Below are 25,995 nucleotides of genomic sequence, written 5' to 3'. Positions count from 1 at the left end.
TTCTGGGAGTGTAAGATACATATATGTCTTTAAATTTTTCTTTCTTTCTTATTTTGTTTTTAGAGACAGGGTCTCACTATGTAGCTATGTCTGTCCTGGAACAATATGTCTGTTCTGTGTAGACCAGAAAGACCAGGCTTTGAACACAGAGCTCTGTCTTCCTCTGCCTTCCTAGTGCTGGGATTAAAGCCTGCGTTCCCATGCTCAGATTTGCATTTTTGTTTATTAAGTAATGCATGATAGGCAAAGTCATTGTCCATAGACCATTCTGTACAATCTATAGTGAAATAAAGCAGACAGTGCAGTGTTACCTTTCAAGACTAAAACAAAAGGCAAGGTTGCATGTATCTGTAGTTTGAGCTACCTGTGCTGAGGCCAGAGGGTTGCTCGAGCTCAGCTGTGTGAGGGTAGCCTGGGCAACAAAGCAGGCAAACCCTTTGCCAGACACAGCAACAGAGGGACTGACGCACACGTTAGTCCTCTGGTGTCCTTTTTCATGGGACAACTGTCGGAGGGTATGCTGTAGCATTGCCATGGGCACGGTTGAGTTGCTTTTGCTGTGGGAAATTCTCCCAGGTTCTGCTGTTGCCTGGGCTTCCAAAGGTTTTCTTTTTTGCATCTTTTTTTATAATATATATGGACGTTATATTTTGACTATAAAGTATGGCAAAACAATACAGATATGTGGTTATTCTCTTTCAGGATGTGACTCTTGACCTAGTGGAATTGACTTTTAAGGATCAGTATATAGGCCGGGGGGATATGTGGCGACTAAAGAAAAGTTTGGTAAGATACAGTTTTTTATTAAAAAAAAAATAGTATGTTGTCTTTTCTATGACAAATTGTCCTCACTTACCATATAAATTTAGAGCCATCAAAATAAGTTAAATTCTAGCATCTGCAGCTAATTTCTGTAAACATTTGGCTGTATCGTTATCCATTTCTTTCTTACTTATTTTATTGTACATGCGTGGCTGTTTTGCCTGCATGCCCATGTTTACTGCATGCATGCCAAGTACTTTTACCAGTCAGAAGAGGATGTTGGCTCTTCTAGTACAGGAGTGACAGACTGAGCTGCCATGTGGGTGCTGGGAACTGAACCTGGGTTCTGTGTGAGAGCAGCAAGTGCTTTTAATCCTCCTCTCAACTCCAGCCCCAGCCTCCAACCCTATTTTTGAGAATGGTCCCTATACGAAGACTTGGCTGGTCTAGAACTTGCTGTGTAAATCAGGCTGGCCTCGAACTCCTCCTGAGTGATGGGATTAAAGTCATGTTCCATCACACCCACCTATTGATTTATCTTTAATGAACCTTTAACATTTAAAATGCCAAGTCCTGAAAACTCTTCACTGTAGGTTTTGCATATTATGAAGGAACAAATTATATGAAGAATTCCTACCCAGAATATATTTTCAGGGTAAAGTCAAACATCCAAACCCTGTACTGGGCTAAGAACACAGACTGATGGAGAGCCCTGCTCATATATGTGAGGCCTTAGGTTCAGTTCCCAGCACCAAATATAAACATACACACACACACACAAACAATAAATAAGTGGAAATTAGGCTTTTCTTTTTTTAATTAAGTGAAAGGAGTTTCTGTTTCTTTTAGCTCTCTCACTGGTAGTTCACCTTGAGGCCTTTGGTTTCACCTCTGGCACTGAAAAACTATTCAAAAGCGTAAAGATAATTAATACAGCGTTTAGTATATGAATGTAGAGGTCTGTGCAAGCATTCATGAGGATCGGTGGACTTCTCCGGCGGCGCTTACTGTCTGCCCGAGCTTCACTGCTGTGGGACTTGCTGCAGTCGCGAGCCATCATCTGGCTCCAGCCTCTCCCTTGTGTGGTAAAGCTGTCGTCACTGCCTTGCTGACTGGACTTCGCTGTTTAAGAAGATTGTTTCGTTTTATTTTTTTCTGAGATGTGGTCTCTGTGTAGCCCTAGCTGTCCTGGAACTTGCCCTGCCCTGCCTTTTGAGTGCTGGGGCTAAAGGCATATATCACAACACTCTACTGTTTTGTTGTTGTTGTTGCTTTTGGAGAAGATTTTAAAGCCAGGAGCCTTTCTGTGTGACTTTCCTGATGGCTTGAGTCCTTTCTTCTTCTCTTGTCCCATAGGTGAGCACCTGTGCCTATATCACCCAGAAAGTGGAATTTGCTGGCATCAGGTATGTATCGTGGCATTCCGGACTCACTGGGTAGTAAGCAGGAGCAGGATCTAGTGCAGCCAGTCAGCTGGGTAAGGTGCTCCAGGCATGCGGGTCTCCATACAGGAGACCGCACTGCACCGCACCGCACCGCACTGCACTGCACTGCACCAGTGTTTCAGATGTTAGACTGCTGTGATGTGAACGAAGAATATGTGGTGGCAGTTTTAGGACTGCTTTCTGAGTTTGCTCTTTGGAATTCTGAGACCTATCTCTTGTAGCCAGGCTGTCCTCAGCGATGCCAACACTGGCCCTTTGCTCTGGTTTTTAGAAGATGGTGTTTTTCTGTGTAACAGCCCTGGCTGTCCTGGAGTTTGCTTTGTGGACCAGGCTAGCATTGAATTCACAAAGGTCCGAGAACCTAGGATTAAAGGCATGTGCCCCCATACCCGGCTCGCCAATCCTGGCTTGTAACTCCTCAGCCTCCCCCCTGACCTCTCCAGGGCAGGCGCATGCCCCCACACCTGGCCACTTTCAGAATTACCATGAAGTTACTGTAAGAAGAGGTGCAAATTACATATTTTAGAGCTGAAACTACTTTATGCTGCCGTATTTAATCACACCTGGTTTTATAGGCTACTTGCTTACAGCAATAACAATAACAATAACCAGCACAGTAGCTGTGAGGTGCTCCCTTTCTAATGGGATTGCCTCACTATCACTGCATTTAAAGTGGTTTCTGTATCTTAGCAAAGGGACTTTTCTAAATCCCTCCATTTTTTTAGTGCTAGAGATGGAGCCCAGGGCCTCATGTATAGCAGTCAGTCAACACTCTACCACTGGGCCACAACCCTAGCTCTGAAACTCCCCCCGTTCTACCCACTGCCATTTTCTTCACTGTCCTATATGTTTTGTGCTGAGAATGGCCTCACAAATGCCGGGAAAAGTACTCTGCCACAAATCTACATCTCCATATTTTTTAATACAGGGTCTCATGTCTTCCAGTACTGTAGGTTAACTTGGAATTCACTATGTAGCCTGTGCTGGCTATTTATAGCTTTGCAAATTTACAGCTCATTGTAAACATTATTGTAATGATTCCATGATATTCTGGAGATATTCGTGTGTGTGTGTGTGTGTGTGTGTGTGTGTGTGTGTGTGTGTGTGTGTGTATGTGTGTTTATTAGATATGTTTCTTTACTTACATTTCAAATGTTATTCCCTTTCCCGGTTTCCTGTCCATAAGCCCCCTCATCCCCTCCCCCTTCCCTATGCCGGTATTCCCCCATCCATCCACCTTACTGCCCCTCCCGTATTCCCCTGCACTGGGGGTCCAACCTTGGTAGGACCAAGGGCTTCCCCTTCCACTGGTACCCCAACAAGGCTGTTCTCTGCTATGATATTCTGTTTTATGGACAAACCATAGTTTATTTTAATTAGTTGTCTTTAAAAGAAATTCTCTGTGTGAGTGTTTTTCCTGCATGTGTATGTCCACCACATGGACACCTCATGCTCACAGAGGTCAGAAGAGAGTGACAGATCTCTTGGAACTGAGTTATGGATGGTTGTGAGTGCTGGAACCTGAACCCAGGTCCTCTGTAAGAGGAACATTTGCCCTTCCTGAGCATCTCTCCAGCCTCACTTGCTTGTTCAAAGATATGTAGTACAAAAGATGCTATATTAGCCATACTTAATAAGCTATCTCAACTTTTTTATTTCCAGATTATAGCTGTAATGGATTGTGGACTTCACTGATCTTAAATAACTCACCAATAGGAAAGGGAGGCTTCTCAAAAGCAGAAAAACAAATGGTCAATAAATACTTGAAAAAATGTTCAACATCTTTAGTCATCAGAAAAACACAAATTAAAATTGTGGTAGAATGATTAACTGACTGGTAATATACATGAGGACCTGGGCTCTGTCTCTAGCACTGAGAAAAAGGGAGGGATTTTGAAAAGTCCCTTTTACTAAAATATGGAAACCATTTAATTTGAAATTCTATATCAGAAAAACACAAATTAAAATTGCTTTGAGATTCTATATGTTAATCCTACTGGTCAATAATAAGACTACTACTAAAATTTTTTGAGCCAATTTTGAAGCAAGATTTAATTAAATACTGTCCAGAAAGATAGACTCTAGCCAGATCCATTCCTGGGTTCCCAGGGAATGGCACGTGATGTTTTTCAGAGGCTTAAAAAGGGCAAACCACAGGGCTACCATATTTAATATCAGGTCCACCGGGGGCAAGCATATATTCTGATGTGCTTCCTGCCTGTGCACTTCCCAGCTATGTTGAATCAGAGGCAAGTGTACATCCTGACATAGTTTCTGCCCACATGATCAAGCACTTCCAGTGCAGAGGTCAAACAAAGGGCAAACAGGAACTTACTCTTAACTTTTTATTTATTTATTTATTTATTTATTTATTTATTTATTTATTTAATATGAGCACACTGTCGCTGTCTTTAGACACACCAGAAAAGGGCATCAGATCTCATTACAGATGGCTATGAGCCACCATGTGGTTGCTGGGATTTGAACTCAGGACCTCTGGAAGGGCAGTCAGTGCCCTTAACCACTGAGCCATCTCTCCAACCCATACTCTTAACTTTCTTAACTGCAAACATAACTCTTTTTTTTAAAAAATATATACACTGTAGCTGTCTTCAGACACCAGAAGAGGTCATCAGATCTCATTACAGATGGTTGTGAGCCACCATGTTGTTGCTGGGATTTGAACTCGGGATCTCTGGAAGAACAGTCAGTGCTCTCAACCACTGAGCCATCTCTCCAGCCCCAAACATAACTCTTAACCAGCAAGATATATTTTTTCCTGTGTTGGTCTCCTCCTTTTTTTTTTTTTTTTTTTTTTTTTTTTTCGAGCTGGGGACCAACCCAGGGCCTTGCACTTGCTAGGCAAGTGCTCTACCACTAAGCTAAATCCCCAACCCCCAAAGGTGTTGTTCTTATTCCTGTTTTGGTCACACACTGTCATCCCACTCAGAATGGCTACTATCAACAAAACAAAAATAAAAAATGCTGCTGAAGGGGTGGGAACTCTGATACACTGTTGGAGACAAGGCAAACTGATACAGCCACCATGAAAATCAATTTATCAGTGTAAATGTCTGTATTCTGGCTGGACCTAGAAGGTCTTTGGATGTGATCCCTTCCCAGAGCAGCCATGTTGTTGGATTGAAATTCCCGTACATCTTCCTCTTTTCTGTTTAAGGTAAAACTTATACCGTTTCACTTTTGCAACAGAAATAATTATAATTCCACAAACTGCCGATGATCCTTCATAACTAGTTCTGGTCATCTGTCCTTCACCAAAGGTCCGTTTTAGCATCTGAGTTTTCCAGTCTGCTAGTCTGATGAGCGATCTGTCCTTTTTCAACCAGTTGGTTGATCTGTCCCCGTGTCAAGGCGTCAACTTTCAGTGTCATCTGCACTGCTGGCTTCCTTCCTTGAGTCATGCCTTTCAAGTGGAAGCTTCTCTTATTCAGATCAGATCTTTACCAATTTTGATGAAACCCATAGTCTTTCATCACCCGTGGAAACATGGACAAAACCATTACACATTCCTTGACTTTCATTCTAGTGTTAACATATCTTTAAAGGTATACAGGCTGATCTAATTCAGTACTTTTTTCTATAATCCAGTATCTTTCAGCAGCTGTTGTTCCTGTCTCCCTGGCATTCAAAATATTTAAAGTTATTCAGTCTATTTCTGGGAATTCTTATTCTCTGTTTCTATTTATCAAGGCACAATTAGATCTTTATAAATCCACACATAGCATTTTTTAAGATTTATTTATTTATTATATATAAGTACACTGTAGCTGTCTTCAGACACACCAGAAGAGGGCATTGGATCTCTTTACAGATGGTTGTGAGCCACTATGTGATTGCTGGGAATTGAACTCAGGACCTCTGGAAGAGCAGTCGGGTGCTCTTAACCGCTGAGTCGTTTCTCCAGCCCCACACATAGCATTTTTCACATTTTAAACTTGACAGTTAGGCACTCCAATTCTATGCCTGGCTCCATATCAGTGAGTGACTTTTTTACCTATTTAAATGCACAAACAATCAAGCCATATTACACAAGGTATCAATATAGTGTCAGCTAAAATAGGTATCCGTCATCTGAGAGTGAAGAGCTATTAATCTGGGCTCCCCATTGTTGCACTAGATCTCTTTCCCAGAGGTTCATAAGGCTTTAATCTTCCTATTTCACCTTCTGGTTTCACACATTTAATTTGTCTTACACTTTGTTTTACTTTGGAATAATGTTCCAATCTCAACAAACTGTAGTTAGCTTCTGAAGGGGCCAATGTCGATTCCAAGATTACTAAATCTTCAATTTAAATACCATTTAATTTTTATTTTAATTTTGGTCTCTGGTCATTGATAACAATTTGTCAAAAAACCTGTCTTCCAGTTCTTCCAAGTCCTCCTGTTCTTTCAGTTGGAGCTACCTGGCCTTTGACATAAGGAAACAGTGAAAGCTAAGACTGTCTACAGCTTTAAACTGCATCCCTTGAAGTCTTCATCTAATTCCTGGATGCACAATGAACCCTTGAGATGTTAGGCTACTTCTTCCTGAAACCATTCCTGTTGTCTTTGTGGGTGGTAATCCATGACTCCAGTGGGTGTTTTATAGCACTGAAGTTTGATGATAGTGTGAGGTTTTTACTTATGGCTAAGTCTAGGGTAGTTCTTCCTTCTGTAGTGTGCATTAGATCCCTACTACCTAGTTCAGTTTTCTCTAGTTGCTCTGTGGATTGCTGACAGGAAGTACCTGGTGCATGTTGTTTATTGCCAAGGTACAAGCAAGCCCTTTAGGAGGTTTCCCCATGTTTAAAGGAGTATCTCATAGGGAATTAGTTTCCCCACAGTAAGGTATCACCTCAGATATCTCTTTAGTCATTGGACTATCTACTCTTACCACACCTTCTACAAATCCTGGAAGGCTGAGGTCTTCTTTAGAAGTCTCTAGGAATGACTTGTCTACAATCCCTTTTCAGATGACCTCATTTCCCACAGTTAAAACAGTGAACATTTTTTTTTTAAAGATTTATTTATTTCATGTGAGTACACTGTCACTGTCTGCAGACGCACCAGAAGAGGGCATTGGATCCCATTACAGATGGTTATGATCCACCATGTGGTTGCTGGGAATTGAACTCAGGACCTCTGAAAGAGCAGTGAGTGCTTTTAACCACTGAGGCATCTCTCCAGCCCAACAATGGACATTTTGACATTAAGATTATTGGCCGGGGTTGGGGATTTAGCTCAGTGGTAGAGCACTTGCCTAGCAAGCTCAAGGCCCTGGGTTCGGTCCCCAGCTCTGAAAAAAAAAAAAAAGGATTATTGGCCATTGCTTGTCCAATTTCATAGTCATTAGGGTTAATATCAGCAGTTGTTCTAATCCATTCATCTATGGTGCTGATTGAGCTTTCTTAAAGATCTATGAACTTTTTTACACACTGTTCCAATCAATATCCCTGGCATCTGGATCTAATATTGCCCTGTTTATAGTGGACATTAATCTATGAAAGAAATCAGTAAAAGTCTCTTTGGGACTTTGCATAATCTTTGTGAATGACATAGACCTTATCCCAGGCTCTCCCCCCCCCCCCCCGGGGGGTGGGGGCCGAACCCCGGACCTTGCGCTTCCTAGGTAAGCGCTCTACCACTGAGCCAAATCCCCAACCCTATCCTATCCCAGGCTCTTAAAGCTACTAAAGTACATTGTATAATAACAGAGTCATCAAATTGCCGCTGATTTTGTAAATCAGCATATTGACCTTCCCCTAACAATTGACCTTTCACAATGTCGATACCTTTAGACTATTACGACTTTTCAATAGCTGTAGCATAATGTCAGCTTTCCTAATTGAGAACCAGTTCCAGTACAGCTGCCACTAAATTTTTGCAGTCTTGGGAGATAATCCTATTTTGGTTCATCTAGGTATTTAACATCTGACTCAAATAGGGTGAATGCATTCCATAAGTTATCATTGATCCTTTAAAATGTCTTCCGCAAACCAGAACCTTGAAGGCTTTATTAAGAGGTGGCCCAGTAGGTTCAATGGGCTGTCTTGATCCTCAATTTCATTAGGTACCATAGGTTCACAGTTAAGCACTTCCTTTTCTCTTCCTGTCTTTTGTCTCTCAAGCCTTTGTGCTTAGTACATAGCTAATTTTTTTGCTGTTGTACATATATTTTTCAACCTTTCTTTGAGAGGAAATACAAGGGATCTGAAATGAAGTTCTCCATTTTCTAATGCAGGAAGAGTCTGCCTCTATAATTAAAATAGTCTTTTGTTCTGTCTTACTGCGATTGCTGTCTCAGAGGCTCTGTGGCTCTGGAGTCTCCCAAGTATAATCAATAGATGCGTCCTAGGAGAGGGACGATTCCAGGCGAGTTACTTCTCTTCAGCATTTCTGTCTGATGTCCTCTCTTTTCTGTGATGTTGGTGGATTTTCCCTTCTCCTGGTTAGGCATCAGATATAAATGTTGATTTTATTTCCTCAGATGAGAGCCATACCTGAGCTATGCAAATACATTGCTTGGGCTGAACCCAGAGCATTTCTTTCTCTGTTCTAACTATCCTTAGGCCTAGGCCTGGAAGCTTCTGGCCTCCCTACAGTTTAATCTTTCAAGCTGACTATTTCAATCTGGCTTCTCTTGGCTTCTACTGAATTGCTCTGCTTAGCCTCATACTAACTTTGGCCAGAATAACCATAAAACCCATTTCCACAGGAATAATTTTTTATTTATCATTTATCCTTTATGATATCTTATTTATTCTTCTCAAGAGATTTAGAAGCTAGGTAGGTAGATAGCTAGGTAGCTATAGGAATAGATACTAATCACATTTATTGCTTTTTAAAAAAAATTGAAGCTTGGGCAGTGAGTGAGATGTCATTGTAGGTAATGGCACTTTCTGCCAAGACTGACAAATTAAGTTTGATCTCCTGGTTCACACATGGTAGAACATAGGTCTGCTTTGGCAAATTACCTGCTTTCCACAGGCATAAACATACTTCTCCACAAACACAGACTAGCTCTCTGCTCTTCACAGGCATAAACACAACCCTACACATGTATAGACAAAACTGAATGAAGATAGTAGAATCTGACCCTCAGAAAGGTGACAGCGTCTTGTAACAAGGAATAATCTAATACTACAATCTAATACCAAATTTCATTGCACTGATTTGCATGTATATAGTAGAAAAAGCTAATACATTAAGCACAGCTGAGCTTGCTTCAGAGATCCTGTAAAACAATGTTTGATAGGTTGTATACTGTATGTTGCTTTGTTTTGTTTTTGTTTCTTTGTTTTGTTTGAGACAAGGTCTTATGTACTCGGGGTCCCCCCATCCTCCGGGCTGTTCACTGTGTAGACCAGCCTGGTCTTGAACCCATAAAGATCCCATTTCCTGTTTCCTGAGTGCTGGAATGAAAAGCATACATAAACAGCAGTATGTCAAGTGCTGGGGTTACTGGTGGATGCTACCACTCCTAAGCACTGTGTCATTTTGGGACTGAACCCATATCATCTAGAAAGGAACAGCATCGATTGTTGTTTATCTGTTGATATTCAGCTAGTGACACTCAGCTGTAATTCCTGCTCTTCCCCAAAGTGGACAGCTCTGAGCTGAGAGCCTCGTATGTTGTACTGCCCTGTTCTCTTACACCCTCAGAAAGTCCCAGAGGAAAGACACTGGGCGGCACACTCCTGTAATCTAGCACCCGTGAGTGACGCAGCGGGATCCGAGTTCAAGAACAGCTCGGGCTATACAGAACAGAATCAAAGTCTAGCCTGAGCCACATAGTTGTCTCAAAAATAAACGACAGCAAAAGAGTTCCGGAGGGAAAAACATCCAATGGGAAAAACATCCAATTGGAAAAAATTTAACAAATTGTCATTATGTTTTCAAAAAATTATTTGTTTTGTGTATGAGAGAGAATAAGCAAGGGTGTGGCTCTGCCGTGCTGCATGGGGCTGTCCATCCAGAGTCTGTGAGCTTCTGGCCAATTTTCCTGTCTTTGCCTTTCTTCTTCTTCTCCTTTTTCTTTTTGTTTTTTTGTTTTTTGTTTAAGATTTATTTATATGAGTCCACTGTTGCTGTCTTCAGACACACCAGAAGAGGGCATCAGATCCCATTAGAAATGGCTGTGAGCTAACATGTGGTTGCTGGGAATTGAACTCCGGACCTCTGGAAGAACAGTCAGTGCTCTTAACTGCTGAGCCATCTCTCCAGCCCCTTTTTCTTTTTCTTTTTCTTTTTCTTTCTCTTTTCTTTTTGTTTGTTTGTTTGTTTTGCAACAGGCTCTCACTGGGTAGCTCAGGCTGTCAGGAACTCATTATTTAGACCAGGCTAGAAACCACAGAGATCAGTGTGCCTCCTGAGTGCTGGGATTTAAGGCATACCCACCTCTCCCAACATTTTTTTTTTTTTTTTTTTTTTTTTTTGAGATGTGATCACTTTGAATGGGAACCTTGTCCCTTAATATCTCCTGATTGCTTATGTTAGGATCCTAAGGTTAAAATGATATTTTCTTGGTATTCAAACTCACTGTATCAGGGTTAGGATTAAGACAGTTTTTATCAACGCTTATTTTTTGAGCTTTGACTGAATCTATACAATCTGCACTCAATAATTTTGTATATCATTTCTGAGGGTCACCATTCTTTGGAGGCCCAGTTCTCTAGACCTGTATGTTTTCTGTGGACTCAGTTGTTTGTAGCACACTAAGAGATGTTTATAGTAGGTGACCTGCTCATAGGGCGCTCTATGGAAAGGTAGAACTGATGAGGTCATTAGGAAACGGGTACACCTGGCTGACAGACAGGCCCGGGAGGCTGGCTTGACCGCATAGCAAGACTGATTCAGGAGACAGACAGTGAGTGGCTGAGCCACCTGAGAGAGCGGCAATAACTTGTGTGTATCTCCTTTCAGGGCACAGGCTGGTGAGCTGTGGGTCAAGAATGAGAAGGTCATGTGTGGTTACATTAGTGAAGAGACCAGGGTAAGAGTCGTAAAATGACTTTTTGGGTTTGTTTCCTTATATGTTTGAGTCCTGAATTCCATATAAAGGCATAAGCAGACTGATTCTGTCTGCCCAGCTAGAACTGGTCCTCTACTGCTCTCTTTTTATAGTTGGATCTTGGCAGGTTGGACTTGATCTTCATTTTCTTCTTTTAAATGAATCTATTCAATATATTAAATACAGGACTTGTTGTAGTGACTCTTGCTTATAATCCCAGCATTCAGAAGGTGGGCAGGGGGATTACTATTAGAAGCCATTCTGGGCTACAGAGTAAGACATCTTAAAGTTCTCTGGTATAGTTCCTGCACTTAGTAATTTCAAGTGTTTGTTGAATGAAAATTTCCCAAGTATAAGAATTCATAATCTGGTCCTATGCAATGTGCATGTACCTATATTCCAAGCTACTTAAGAAATTGAGGGAAAGCTAGGCATGTGGCACACACTTTTTTTTTTTTTTTTTTTTCGGAGCTGGGGCCCGAACCCAGGGCCTTGCGCTTGCTAGGCAAGCGCTCTACCGCTGGGCCAAATCCCCAAGCCCCGTGGCACACACTTTTAATCCCAGCACAGAGCCAGGCAAATCTCTGAGCTAAGAAGAGTTCAGCTAGCCCAGCCACGATCTCCAGAGCAAGTTCCAGGGCCGGCAGGGCCACACGGAAAAACCCTGTCTTCAAAAAACAAAAGACAAAAAAAAGGTGAGAAGATGACCTTGGTTAAAAGTAGAATAAACAAAAAATTTTTAAAGGCAGGGGCTATTAATGTGTAGTTCAGGTTGGTTTTGAACTCTCAATTGTATGTCCACTTCTGGAAAGTTGAAATGATAGTTATTACTACCACCCTAGCTTAGTGAACAAGACAACCTGTGTGAAAGAAGAAATTAGCACCATTGGGTTGGCGCTGAACGTTAGTGGTAGATTGGTTGCCTAGTGTGACAAGACCCTGGATTCAGTTTCAAAAGGGGAAGAAAAGAGAAAGACATTAGTATTACTATAAAATTTACTAACTGCAGAATTGGCTCTTGCCACGTGAACCTGATGATTGGCTCCTGAAATTCCCTGCGTGCTCCTACAGGGGAGATGGGGAGTGGACAAGAGATGCTTCAGAAGCTCCTCAGCCAGCTCACTGGTTTATGCAGTACTGAGGAGAACCTTCCTCAGTGTGGGAGGTGAGGGCCGCATTGAAAGTTGGCCTCTGACCTCTACCTGAGCACTAGTGTGTGTGCCGCACCCTTTTAAACTTGACTACACTCACATTCTCCCCCGCACCAACCTCTCAAGCATAGATGCACAGAATTTAAGTTTATGACTCTTACCCCAGCGCGTGTATATTTTGTTTATTTCTTTTTTTAGTGATGCAGTCAAACCCATGGCAATATATTAGTTTACAGAATGATTTCCAGGATAGTATAAAAACCATAAATGTTTTTCTTCCTTTCTATAAAATATGCCATGATTTTAAAAAGTAAGCCAGGTTAAGAGCACACACCTGTACGCTGAGCATTTCAGAAGAATTTAGTGGGATTACAATTTCAGAGCCAAGCCTGGCTTCGTAGTAAAATCATGTCTCAGAAAAGTTAGCATGTAGCCCAGAGCGTTCACACTGGTTTAGTCCTGGGTTAAGTTCCCAACACTGCATGAAGGAGCTGGGCTTGTTGGTACCTTAAGTACAGCACTTGGGAGGCCGAGGCCAGAACACAGCAAGATGCAGAGCAGCCTGGGCTTTGTAGTGAGAACCTGTCTATTAACAAAGGGAAACAAACAGGGCTGTGTGCTGGCTCCCTGGGTGACAGCACATGTTGTGCTAACTTGAGAACCTGAGTTCATATCCCTAGCACCCACTTTTTAAAAAAAGAAGGTAGACATGGTCACACATGATTTTAGGGAGGGGACAGCTAGGGTGACAGTGGAGCTTACTGACTGCAGTCGGGCTCCAAGTTTAATGACAGACTGTGTGTAAAGGAGTAAGGTACAGACAGACTGTGTGTAAAGGAGTAAGGTACAGATGACAGAGCAGGACGCTGACTTCTTCCTTTGACCTCTCTGTTTGCTTGCAGCACACAGCACAGTACACAACAGTCACACACACAAAGTAAAAGAGACCTGCTGTCCACAAAATCCTTCATGCCAATATCTAGAAATCACCAGATGATCAACGTTAACAGTTTCAAAGGCATTTTTCCCCTAGACACCGTATTCTGTGTTAAAAAAAAAAAAAGAATAAGAGTCTGGCAGTGGTAGCATGCGCCTTTAATCCCAGAGGCAGAGGAAGGTTGATTGCTGAGTTCATTGCCAGTCTGGTTATGGGTTTCAGGAAACCCTGTCTCTTGAAGAACAGGGGGAACAAAAAAGATTTACCAGGTACAGGAGTTCTCCGGAGTGAAGAGTCTTAAAGAAGGCTCTAAGGAACTTTTAGGAAAAAAGGCTCAGAGATTTACATTCTGCTGTTTCACTAAAGTCCCTCAGAGTTGGGGATGGCTGAACGACATTAGTGGTAAGCACGTATAGCCAAGTACCACTCAAACTCTTGCTTGGGGCAGTCTGGTGAAGGGAACTATGATATCCACTGTAAGGTATCAGGCTCCTTTGCAAGTCTTGGTCAAGTTTGCGAGGTTTCTGTGACTTTCAGGGGTCGAGCTGCTGCCCTTTCTACTGTGTTTCTTGAAAGTATTGCAGTTCTTTGCCGGTCCTTATCCAAAGTCTCTAGAACTCCCAGACGTCAGGGGTCCTTATCCAAAGTCTCTAGAGCTCCCAGACGTCAGGGGTCCTTATCCAAAGTCTCTAGAGCTCCCAGACATCAGGGGTCCTTATCCAAAGTCTCTAGAGCTCCCAGGTGTCAGGGGTCCTTATCCAAAGTCTCTAGAGCTCCCAGACGTCAGGGGTCCTTATCCAAAGTCTCTAGAGCTCCCGGACGTCAGGGGTCCTTATCCAAAGTCTCTAGAGCTCCCAGACGTCAGGGGTCCTTATCCAAAGTCTCTAGAGCTCCCAGGCGTCAGGGGTCCTTATCCAAAGTCTCTAGAGCTCCCAGGCGTCAGGGGTCCTTATCCAAAGTCTCTAGAGCTCCCAGGCGTCAGGGGTCCTTATCCAAAGTCTCTAGAGCTCCCAGACGTCAGGGGTCCTTATCCAAAGTCTCTAGAGCTCCCAGGCGTCAGGGGTCCATATCCAAAGTCTCTAGAGCTCCCCAGACGTCAGGGGTCCTTATCCAAAGTCTCTAGAGCTCCCAGACGTCAGGGGTCCTTATCCAAAGTCTCTAGAGCTCCCAGGCGTCAGGGGTCCTTATCCAAAGTCTCTAGAGCTCCCAGGCGTCAGGGGTCCTTATCCAAAGTCTCTAGAGCTCCCAGACGTCAGGGGTCCTTATCCAAAGTCTCTAGAGCTCCCAGGCGTCAGGGGTCCTTATCCAAAGTCTCTAGAGCTCCCAGGTGTCAGGGGTCCTTATCCAAAGTCTCTAGAGCTCCTAGGTGTCAGGGGTCCTTATCCAAAGTCTCTAGAGCTCCCAGGCGTCAGGGGTCCTTATCCAAAGTCTCTAGAGCTCCCAGGCGTCAGGGGTCCTTATCCAAAGTCTCTAGAGCTCCCAGGTGTCAGGGGTCCTTATCCAAAGTCTCTAGAGCTCCCAGGCGTCAGGGGTCCAACCTTGCTTCCATGACACAAAGCTCAGAGTGATATTTAAGTAACCTTTTGTTTTTATGTATTATTTTTTATTTCTTGTGTATGTGTTTTTGCTGCAACATATATATATCTATGTATACCAAATATACCTGGTGCCAGTGCTGTCCAGAAGAGGCCATTGATCTCCAACAACTGGAGTTAAAGACAGTTGTGGGCCTCAGTGTAGGTGCTGAGAAACCAACCTGGGTTGTCTGTAAGACCTTCCAGCGCTCTTGACTACAGAGCCATCCTTCCAGCCCCTGCTTTTGGTTTTTTGAAGTAGGGTTTCATGTAGCCCAGGCTTGAACTCTCTGTACCTAAGGCTTTACTTTTAATTCCTAGCCCTCCTGAGTCCACCTCACAAGTGTTGGGATTGTAAGCATGTGCCACACACCCAGTCTCATTTGGTATAGTAGATCAGAGCTACATGAAACAGCGTTTGCTTTTTATTATTATTATTATTATTATTATTATTATTATTATTAATTTTTAAAAAATGATTATATAATATATTTTGAGCATGTTTTTCTCTCTTCCTCAACTCTTTACAGATCTTTACTTCCCTATCCACCCAACTTCATGTTTTCTTTCATTAAAACAAACAAAAAAAATTTGAAAAAAAAAATCAATAGACAACAAACTCTTGCTCTTCCCTTCCCCCTCCCCCTTTCCCCCTTCTCTCCATGTGCTCGTGGCTGGTCTTCTATTCCTTCTCCCTTTCTCGCTCTTTGTCTCTGTCTCTCTCTCCCTCCTTCCCTCCCTCCCTCCCTCCCTCCCTCTCTCCCTCCCTCTCTCCCTTTCTCTGTCTCTACTAACCACTCAACTCCCCTCCCCATGCCCTGAATACATTCTATTCTATACTAAAATAATAAAGCAAAACCCACAAAACTATGGCACTTGTTTTGTGTTTGGCTGCCTGCTACTGGTCATGGAGCATGCCCTGGAATATGGCTGATTTACCAAGTGACATTCCGTTGGAGAGAACTGATTTTCCTTTGCCTGCAGATAGCAATTGTAAATAGCTTAGTGGTTAGCTGTGGGCGCCTGTGTCCTCTTTCACCCTTCAGTTCTGAGACCACATCTTGCTTGAGCCTGTGCAGGCCTTTTGCAGGTCTTGCGTGTACGGCCTTGATCTCTGTGAGTTCCTGTGTGCATCAGTCCTGTTGTATCTGGAAGACACTGTTCCCTTAGCGTCACCTACCACCTCTGGGTCTTTCCACTTTTTCCCAATAGATCCCTGACCCCTGAGGGGAGAGGGTTGATGAAGACACCCTATTATGACTGCTCCGAAGTCTCTCGCTCTTTGCCCATTGTCCAGTTGTGGGTCTCTGTTAACCCCTATTTACTGCAAGAAGAGGCCTCTCTGATGAGGGCTGAGTGAGGCTGAGATCTGTGGTTATGGCAGTGTGTCATCAAAAGTCATTTTATTTCCATGCTCCTGTAGTCGAACAATGATAGTAGGTTGGGTTTTTTTTCCCCCTTAGGCCCATGGCATATCTAGTCTAAGGTTCTTGGCCATTTTAGCAGTGTCAAGTGTGGGTTCTATCTCATGGAGTGTGCCTTAAATCAAAAAACAAAACAAAACAAAAAAAGACCATAAAAAATGGTCTTTGGTTAATCCTATAACACTGTCCCAGGAGTGCACAGTATGTGGTGTATGCAAGTTGCTTGTATAGGTTGCATGGTTTGTGAATGTTAGCTTAAGCTTTAAATAGGCATGTACTATTCTTAAGTGTGTAATTATGTCGGGCTGGTGGGATTGCTCAGTGAGTAAAGGTGCTAACCACTAAGCCTGATGACCTAAGTGTCAGTCCCCAGTACCCCCATAGTGGGAGGAGAGAACTGACTCCTGCAAGCTTTTCTCTGACCTCCACATGTGTACACATGCATGCACACACACGCACACACATGCGCACGCGCACACGCACACGTACACATTTACATTCCCATTCTCTCCTCTAAATAATAATGAGTAAATGTAGTTAAATAAGTTACCATTACCATCGTGACAGACTTTGAAACCTTATTCATCCTGTAGAACCAAAACTGTATACAAATTATTTGCTTTTTAATGCAATTATGTTTTTATTTGTTACAGGTGGTGTTCCGTTCTACGTCGGCTATGGTTTACATATTTATTCAGATGAGCTGTGAAATGTGGGATTTTGATATTTATGGTACTGTTCCCTAAGTACTGATTGTAACTGACACTGGAAAGAATTTTCTGGTTTCCCCCAAGTTTGTGTCATTGTATAGTAAGCTCTTGGTAGTCTTTAAAGATGTGTCATGTCTTCTTGCCAAACCTTTTTAATTCTGTCCTTCTTACTGTTATTTTCATTATTCTTTTTGTTGCTGTGTGGTTTTTGAGATAAGGTCTCAGAGAACTGAGGATGGTCTTGAACTTCTCATTCTCCTATCACCCAAGTGCTGAGATCAAAGGCATTCAGCTCTGTGCCTAGTTTATGCTGTGTAGAGATTGGACCCTGGGCTCTGTGCATGCTAAGCAAGCATTCTGCAGGCCAGGTGTGGTGCTGCATGCCGTTAGTCCCAGCATTCAGGAGTCAAAGAGGCATTCAGATTTCTGTGAGTTCAAGGCCAGCCTAGTCTGCATAGCAAATTCCTGTCAGAATAGATAGTGAGACCCTGTAACCAAGGATGACCTTGAATTTCTGATTCTCCCGCCTCCCAAGTGCTTTAATTTCAAGCATGCACTACCATGCATAGTACTTCTGTTTTATTTGTTTTTAGACCTATTTTATTTATTAATATTTTGTGAGTGCTTGTATGCATACATCTCACGTGCCCATGTGAAGGTCAGGGGACAACTTCACATAGACTTTGTTCTGTCTGAATATTATAGATTCAGGGATCAGACTTTGCCATCAGTCCTGAGCAGCAAATGCTTTTTGCCCACAGAGCCATCTTGCTGGGTCATCTATTTTATAAACTGCGTAGATAATGGGGAGACACATGCAGAAGCAGAATGTGAATTTAAGGAGATGCAATGAAGTATGAATGAGAAACCTAAATTCCCAGATCCCAGGTTCTAGCATGCTTAGGTAGCAGTAACCTCTTTTTGTCTGCTCACAGGATCTTGCTCTACACCCAGGCTGTCTTCAAATTCACAAACTTCTTCCCCAACCTGAGTGCAGGCATAGACTTAAACTGTCAACTCGATGCTTTTCATTTAGTTTACTTTCATCCACAGAAAAAACAAGTTTGCTTCATGGTATTTGAATTATGACATAATGAGCAGAGAACGCAAAACTACGGAGTTGCAGATCCTGTGTCTACCCCTCCAGTGTCATGATTTGTACAGTTCAGAATACTACAAATTAATTCTTGCTTTGCCTCCGCAAGGAAATTTATGAGTAGAAGGAATCATAAACAATAATTAATGAATGCCTAGGACTTATCAAATAATTTTTAAAAACTTGCATTATTTAGAGAGAGAGAGAGAATGAGAGAATGAGAGAATGAGAGAATGTGAAGTGTGTGTATACGTGTGTACAACTTTCCAGCATCCATTCTCTTTCTCCTGGGGGTTCAGGTCATTAGGTTTGGCAGCAGGTGTTTTACCCGTTGCGCTATCTCACTGGCCCTGCAAATTCTCTTCTAATACACTTTAAGCATAGCGATAAGAAGTATCATATGTGGAGTTTAGGTTGTTCTCATTTCTTGAATTCACAGTATATTAACTGGTCTTCTGCCTCTTTAAAAATTCCCTTGAAGCAATACTGTAATTATGAGATTCTGTAATTATGAGAATGTACATTCCTGTACTTTCTACGCCTGACCTCCACGATTAAACTTGGCTTGTTAGAGTTGAAGACATAGCCCGATGACTGTCCAGTGTTTGTCTAGTGTGTGCAAGTAGATCCTCCTTCATCCTTGCACTTTGTACTTCTTCCTCGGTTTTTGTTTGTTTGTTTTTGTTATTGTTGTTTGTTTTGTTTTGAGGCAAGGTCTGTAGCTCTGGCTATGTAGAGCAGGCTGGCCTTGAACACAGAGACCCACTTGCCTCTGCCTCCAGTGCTGAGTGAGATTAAAGGTATGAACCACCACATCTAGTGACTTTGTACTTTAAAGGCTTTGTGGTCTTTTACAGAAAAATTTAGCAGAACCCATTGCTTTCTTTTTGGTCCTTTTCCTTGACTGCCTCCTCACTGCTTCTTTTCAGGGGATCTGTACTTTGAGAAAGCTGTGAATGGTTTCCTTGCCGACCTGTTTACTAAGTGGAAGGTATGGTTCTTTCTACATTCTAATCTGGGCGGATATCACTCACTACCTTTTAAAATGTTCAGTTATAAATACTTTTGATTATTTTAGCTTTTAATTTTTGAGATAGTTTTCATGTAGCCAAGGCTACATGGAGTCTCTTACTTCCTGTGTAGCACTAATGACCTTGAACTTTTGATCCTCCTGCTTCACATGAACTGGGGTTGTGGGTGTGCTTTTCTTTTGTCGTTCTTTTTCTTTTTTTTTTCCCCTTTGGAGAGAAAGGATTAACCCCCCCTTCTCTCCACTCCCTCAACCCCCTTGTCGTTCTTTTTCTATTTTTACGTTTATGTCTGTTGGATATTGGTCAGGCTTCAGTGTTCCTCAGGTACTACCTTGTTTCTGGTCTTCTTAAGTATGCTAGGTCGGCTGGCCAGGGAGCCTCAGGGAGCTCCTATCCCAGCTGCCCCAGCATTGGGGTCACAAACATGTGTCCCTGCCTCCTGGCTCCTGTAGCTTCTATTTATCTATTTTTTCAATTAGTTGTCGCACTTTTGATGTCGTAAGAAATCACTCCTGGAGCTTGAGAGATGTCTCGGTGGTTAAGAGCACCAACATGGAAGTTTACAGCTGTCTATAACTCCAAGTTATAGAGTGTCTGGCACTCTCATATACACACATGCAGGCAAAGACCAGTGTATACAAAATAAAATAAATGGGGGGGAAAAGGTATACAAAAGGAAGAAAGAAATCACTCTCAAGTTCAAGGTCTTAAATATTTTCCTTAATTCTGGGCATGGGGGTGCACACCTTTAATTCCAACATTTGAGATGTCACTCCAACACTTGGGATAGAATCCCAATATTCAGAGGATGAGGCAAGCCCTGCTTAAACTGTGTGGTGATAGAAAGACAGACAGACAAACTTCTAAGAGTTTAGCGTATTAGCCCTACTATTTAGGTCTTTGGCTGACTTCCATGTATGAAGTAGGGTCCAAATTCATTATTTTTGATGCTGTTGTTGTTTTGTTTTTCCAGTTTTTCAAGACAGGCTTTTTCTGTGTAGACATGGCTGTCCTGGAACTAGGTTTGTAGACCAGGCTGCCCTTGAACTCACAGAGTCCACCTGCCTCTGCCTCCTGAGTGCTGGGATTAAAAGCATAAACCACCATTGACCTGCTTAGATTCATTCTTTTCCATATAAATATTCAGTTATCTTAGAAGATACTGTGTGTCGTATTCTTTCCCCTCTATAATGGACTCTGTTATCCTTGTCTAAAATCACCAGACCACAGAGATATAGGTTGATGTATGGACTTTGAATTCATTTCTACTTATCTATATGTTTATCCTCATGCCAAATAGTGTGATCACTAGCACTGTTTTTGCTGTCTGTAGTAAGAAATCAAATTCTTTATTGTTTTTATAAGGCTGTTTATGAGGATCAGATTTTTACTTCTATAAAAAGTGTTTATTAGAATTTTGATCCGTACACACTGACGGCAGACTGCTCTGTATACCGTCTTTGTTTTGTTCTTCCCATTTTGAGACTAGCTATGCAGTCCAGGCTGGGACCTTTCTACTTCTGTTTCCCACGTCCCGAGTTTACAGGCATATGCCACTGTACCCAGCCAGTACTGTCACGTTTGCCCTATTGAGACCAGGCATGGCCAGGCAGTGGTGAGGCACGTGTTTTATCCCAGCACTTAGGAGGTAGAGGCAGCAGGGCAGCAGAGTTAAGAGCACTGACTGCTCTTCCAGAGGTCCTGAGTTCAATTCCCAGAGGTCCTGAGCCACCACATGGTGGCTCACTGCCATCTATAATGAGATCTGATGCCCTCTTCTGGTGTGTCTGAAGACAGCAACAGTGTGCTCATATACATTAAATAAATAAATCTTATTTAAAAAAACAAAAAAAAAAAAAAAAAAAAGGAGGTAGAGGCAGGCATCTCTTTGAGTTTGAGACCAGTCAGGTCTACAAAAGTGAGTTCTAGAACAGCCAAGGCTACACAGAGAATCTGTCGGGAAAAAGCTCGGGCTGGGGGTTGGTGGGGTGCTTACCGTGCAGCAAGCCTTGAGCTCAGTGTCTGGCACATGGCAGCACTGGCTGTAGGGCAGGAGCCTCTATAATCCTAGCACTAGGGAGGTGGAGGCATGAGGATCAGGAGTTCCAGGTCATCCTCAGTTACACAGATTAAGACCAGCTTGGGATACATGAGACTTGGTCTGAAAAACAAACAAAATGAAACAAGATAAATTGAACTTGTAGAAATTGATGTCTTTTGAATATAGTGATACAGCTCACGTGGCTTTCCTACCACATGAAAACATCATTGGGAAATACTTAGTATTTGAGGTCACAGAGTTTGAAGTAAGACAGAATGAGTTTAAATTTGGGATTCTCCTCCAATTAGTTTTTTGTTGTGGAGAGCCTTGGTTTCCTCCTCTGCAGAATGGAGATGATGATACTCCCTATCTCCTTTCCCACTTGGAGTGACTCCATGTGACATTTTTCTGTAGTAGTATGTATCAGAAGTAGTAAGGCTGCTGGATTGAGAGCATGTGAACTCTGGTAACCTAGTTGGTCACTAAGGAGGTCTGCTTTACCAAAGCAGTGTCCTTTCTGTACTATGACTTGTCCTCAGGAATCTCTGTCTGCTTGTGATATAGGCCTGGGAGAACACGGTGTTGACTTGTATTCTTTTATGTCAACTGCTGAATGTGTTAGTATGGTTGGGAGAGAGGCTGAGCCTGGAGGAACTGAAATTACACTGACTCTGTAGACAAGCTACATTCATGTCCACCATTAGCACCCTGTTCCCAGGACTTCATGGAAGTGTCGTTCTTACTGGCTCCCGCCTTCCTCTGACAGCTTCCAGTGCTCATGCTGCGATTTATCGAGTATCTTCAGTCCTTAAAAACCACCTCTGTGGGCACTATTCTTCTTCCTGAAACTGTAGTTCTGATGAATTAAAAATGGTAGAGATATAATCAATTTCCAATGTTCAGTTGATCAAGTTTATGTCAAATGGAGGATTGGGTGACAGCCAGCCTTTCTTTGTTTGTTTTTGTTTTTTTAAAGATTTTTTTTTTAAGATTTATTTATTTATTACTATCTTCAGATACACCAGAAGAGGGCATCAGATCTCTTTACGGATGGTTGTGAGCCACCATGTGGTTGCTGGGAATTGAACTCATGACCTCTGGAAGAGCAGTCGGGTGATCTTAACCGCTGAGCCATCTCTCCAGCCCCCCAGCCAGCCTTTCTTAATTGTAGCTTTCCAAGCATTTTGCACATCCTTGCAACTTTGAGTAACGTACCTGAACTCAAGCAGTGGTGAGCTTAAGTGCAAGAATTGATAGCAGGTCTTCTGAGAGCGTGCAGTGTTGTGTCTCCGTCACAGTGCTTCCTATGCTCACACGAAGCTGCCCAGCACTGCGCAGACACTGAGCCGCTTAGTATGACTGGGTTGCTTCATAGTGAAGTAAATGAAGTAAACTTGTACCCGCTTCTTCTGTGTTCCTGCCTAGGAGAAGAACTGTAGCCATGAAGTGACTGTGGTTCTGTTTTCTAGAACTTTTTATGATGCAAAATCTATTGGTGAGTAGCTTTTTCTCATTCCTATATATATATGATATATATATTTTATATATGTACAAATTTTTTTTAAATTGAAGAGAGATTCGCTAATACAATATATTCTTGTTACACTTTCCAAATTTTATCTATTTATTTGATTTTTGTTTTGTTTTGATTTTCTCCTGAGACAGAGTCTCGTTATATTCCAGAGCTCACTATGTAACTAGGCTGGTCTCAAGCTAACAGAGATCTTCCTCTGCCTCCCAAAGTGCTGGGCTTAAAGGTGTGCACCATTACTCCTGCTGAGTTTAAAATGTTTCAAAGACAGGGTCTTGTTACATTTTGAGGCTGCCCCTGGCGTGCTCTCCGAGGCTTCCAAGCAGCTGAAGTGCCAGCCACACTGTCATACCACCTTCTTTCAGTTGTTTTATGTTGGGTCCCTCGCTGTCATCTCCAGGAATTTAGTTTTGTCTTCTTTGCTTTTGTATTTTGTGTCTTTCCTGTCTTTGCTAGGGGGACCAAGTAAAAATGAAAATGCATCTTGATGTATGTAAGGTGGTTGTGCTGTGATTCAATCTAAAAACCCCCACATAATAAATACACAATTGTCTTTACTTACTTACTTACTGTTTTGTTTTGTCTTTAAGAAAAAAAAAAAAAAAGCCACGGTGTAGCCTTGGCTGTCCTGGAACTCACTCTGTAGACAAAGCTGGCCACAAACTCACTTGAGATCTGCCTATCTCTGCCTCACAAGTGCTGGGATTAAGGCATGCTCCTGGCTTGTTTTTTAGTGATACCAGATCTTCAAGGCAAAAGAGAAATTCAGCAGCACTGTAAAAATCTCTTTTCAATATGATTTGTATAGTGAACTTTCTTTATTTCAGATGAATTTCCTGAAGTAAACCGAGCTTCAATTCAACAAGATCATAAAGGGAGATTCTACGAGGACTTTTACAAGTATGTTTTGGTGTTTTGCTGTGTCTTTCGTTTATTTATTGGTTATTTCTCCCTAACTTAAAGAACTTTTTCACACTTCATCAATTTCCTGTTCTTGTAACTTTTAAAATTCTAAGATACAGAATGATACATCATGTTTAGAATTTTTATTTGTTTTTGCTTCTTTGAACAGTGTTTAACTACTTAGCTTTGGTTTTCTGGAAGTCACTGTACAAACCAGGCTAGTCTTGAACGTATAGCATTCCTTGTTTCAGCTTCAGCTTCCACGGGGCTAGGATTGTAGGTGTGAACCATCACCACTTCCAGATTTTTTTTTTTTTTCTTAAAATGACAACATTTAATTGGGGCTGGCCTACAGGGTTTTGTTTTTTTTTTTAATTATAAAATATCTTAGCCTTCAAAACTAATGCTATGTAAGTAAGTAATAAAAGAATGTTGGGTGTTCAGTGCCTGCATTTGCAGTTAATATCTTGTCATATTTCCTTTTTCTGCTTTTGGCTAGATTTTATCTTAAATTATAGCTCTTATAATATTTTTATTCCTATACAGAATAAGAAAATTTTATATATAATCATAATGTCATTCAACAAAGTTAACAATGACTCTAATACTGTCCATTTATCTGGTGCTTTTCAGAGTTTCTTAGTTGTGTGCTAAAATAACTTTATGTCAGGGTATACATGCATATCTGTGTGTGTCTGTGTGTGAGTTTGCATATGGAAGCCAGAGGTCAGTGTTGGGTGTCTTCCTTGATTTCTTTCCAGCTCATCTTTTGCGCCAGGGTGTCTTTCACTGAACTTGGCATTTCCTGAGTTGAGCTCAGTAGTCCATCTGTCATGGTGTCATTCCCCACACCATTAGGGTTGCAGATATACACAGCCATGGTCTGGCTTCTCTGTCAGTGCAAGGGGTCCAAACTCAGGCTCTCAGGCTTGGTGGCAGGCAAGGCTCTTTGCCTCCTAGAGTCAAATGGTTGGTACACAGGAGCTCTGTTGTGTAGTGCTGTTTAGTGTGTAGGGGTGTGTGCGTGTTGTGTTCACATTTGTGCATGGTATTTCCATACATGCTCATGAAGAGGCTAAAAGTTAACATCAGGGGTATCTTCCTCAAGTATTTTCTCCCTTATTTTTATTTATTATATCATTATGATTATTTAAGACAGTTTTTATGTAATCTTGGCTGGAACTCACTGTGTAGACTACACTGGCCTCAAACTCGGAGAGATCTCTGACTTTGTCTCCTGAGTGCTAAGATTAAGGCATGCAATCATGGCTTGCCTTAGTTTTATTGTTAAGATTCCAAATATTCACTTACTTCCTTATTTGTTTTGTGTGTGTTGGTGTCTTGCTTGCATGTGTGTCTGTGTGAGAGTTACCAGATCCCCCAGAACTGGAGTTACAGATGGTTGTGAGCTTCATCCTCTGAAAGAGCAGCCAGTGCTCTTACCTGAGCCATCTCTCCAGCCCTGATTTACGTATTTATTTATGGTATGTGTGTGCATGTATTTATGGGAACACTGTCGAGGTCAGAGGACAGCTTGTGAGTGTTTGTTTTCTCCTTCTACCTGTAGGTCCCTGAGATAAACTCATACATCAGGCCCTGTGCCAGGTGCCTTTACCTAATAAACCACTTTATTTGGTTTTTGTTTTGATCCAGGGTCTTTCCCTGAAGCCCTGGCTGTCCTGGAATTCCCTATATAGACAAGGCTGGCCTAGAACTGACAGACAGAGATCCTTCTGCCTCTGCCTCCTGAGTACTGGGATCAAAGGCTTGGAACACCATGCCTAGCTTCTTTTATTTTTGACCAAGTAATCCTGGCTGGTCTGAAGCTCACTATGTTGACCAACCTGGCCTTGAACTTGTGGCTCTACCTCCTTAGTCCTCAGTCTTTGAATGGTAGACATGTTCATCTCTTCATCCCCTGCTTATTACTCATAATTAATCACATTATCCTCCTTCCTTGAAACGTTGTAATGAACCTGATAGCATGTATATAACAGGTGCTTGATTTCTCTTTCCTGATAATATTCCTTCCAGAGTGGTGGTGCAGAACGAGAGAAGGGAAGAGTGGACGTCACTCCTTGTGACCATTAAAAAACTCTTCATCCAGTATCCAGTGTTGGTTCGACTGGAACAGGCAGGTACTGCATCTGTGTGTCAGAGGTGCCTTCCTGCCTTCCCTCTTTTGGGGGGTTGTGGGGTGTGGGTCAAGACACATTTTCTCTGTGTAACGCCCTGGCTGTCCTGGAACTCACTCTGGACCAGACCGGCCTGGAACTCAGAGAACCTCCGCCCTCTGAGTGCTGGGATTAGAGGTGTGAGCCTCCACCACCTAGCACCTTCCTGGCAGTTTTGGAAAGTTCACCTTTGATTAATGTTTTTC

General features: G+C 42.3%; 1 protein-coding gene across 10 annotated transcripts in view; it reads left to right on the top strand.

The window, feature by feature from the left end:
- Depdc5 (DEP domain containing 5, GATOR1 subcomplex subunit) overlaps nt 1–25,995 on the top strand; it is a 137,393-nt gene that overhangs the window by 11,316 nt on the left and 100,082 nt on the right. For 9 of the 10 annotated variants that reach the window (XM_032915849.1, XM_032915847.1, XM_032915852.1 and 6 more), the window contains 8 exons: nt 703–786; nt 2,119–2,168; nt 11,130–11,199; nt 16,957–17,035; nt 19,039–19,100; nt 22,607–22,676; nt 23,540–23,612; nt 25,650–25,753. In XM_032915849.1, the coding sequence (XP_032771740.1) occupies nt 703–786; nt 2,119–2,168; nt 11,130–11,199; nt 16,957–17,035; nt 19,039–19,100; nt 22,607–22,676; nt 23,540–23,612; nt 25,650–25,753 (592 nt within the window). Of the gene's footprint in view, nt 1–702; nt 787–2,118; nt 2,169–11,129; nt 11,200–16,956; nt 17,036–19,038; nt 19,101–22,606; nt 22,677–23,539; nt 23,613–25,649; nt 25,754–25,995 lie in introns of those variants that run through there. The other variant, XM_032915855.1, reaches the window with a different exon arrangement.

The sequence above is a fragment of the Rattus rattus genome, chromosome 11 (assembly GCF_011064425.1).
Source record: "Rattus rattus isolate New Zealand chromosome 11, Rrattus_CSIRO_v1, whole genome shotgun sequence".
Taxonomy (NCBI): domain Eukaryota; kingdom Metazoa; phylum Chordata; class Mammalia; order Rodentia; family Muridae; genus Rattus; species Rattus rattus.
The sequence above is the reverse complement of the archived record's forward strand: the minus strand, read 5'-3'. Positions and strand labels throughout refer to the sequence as shown.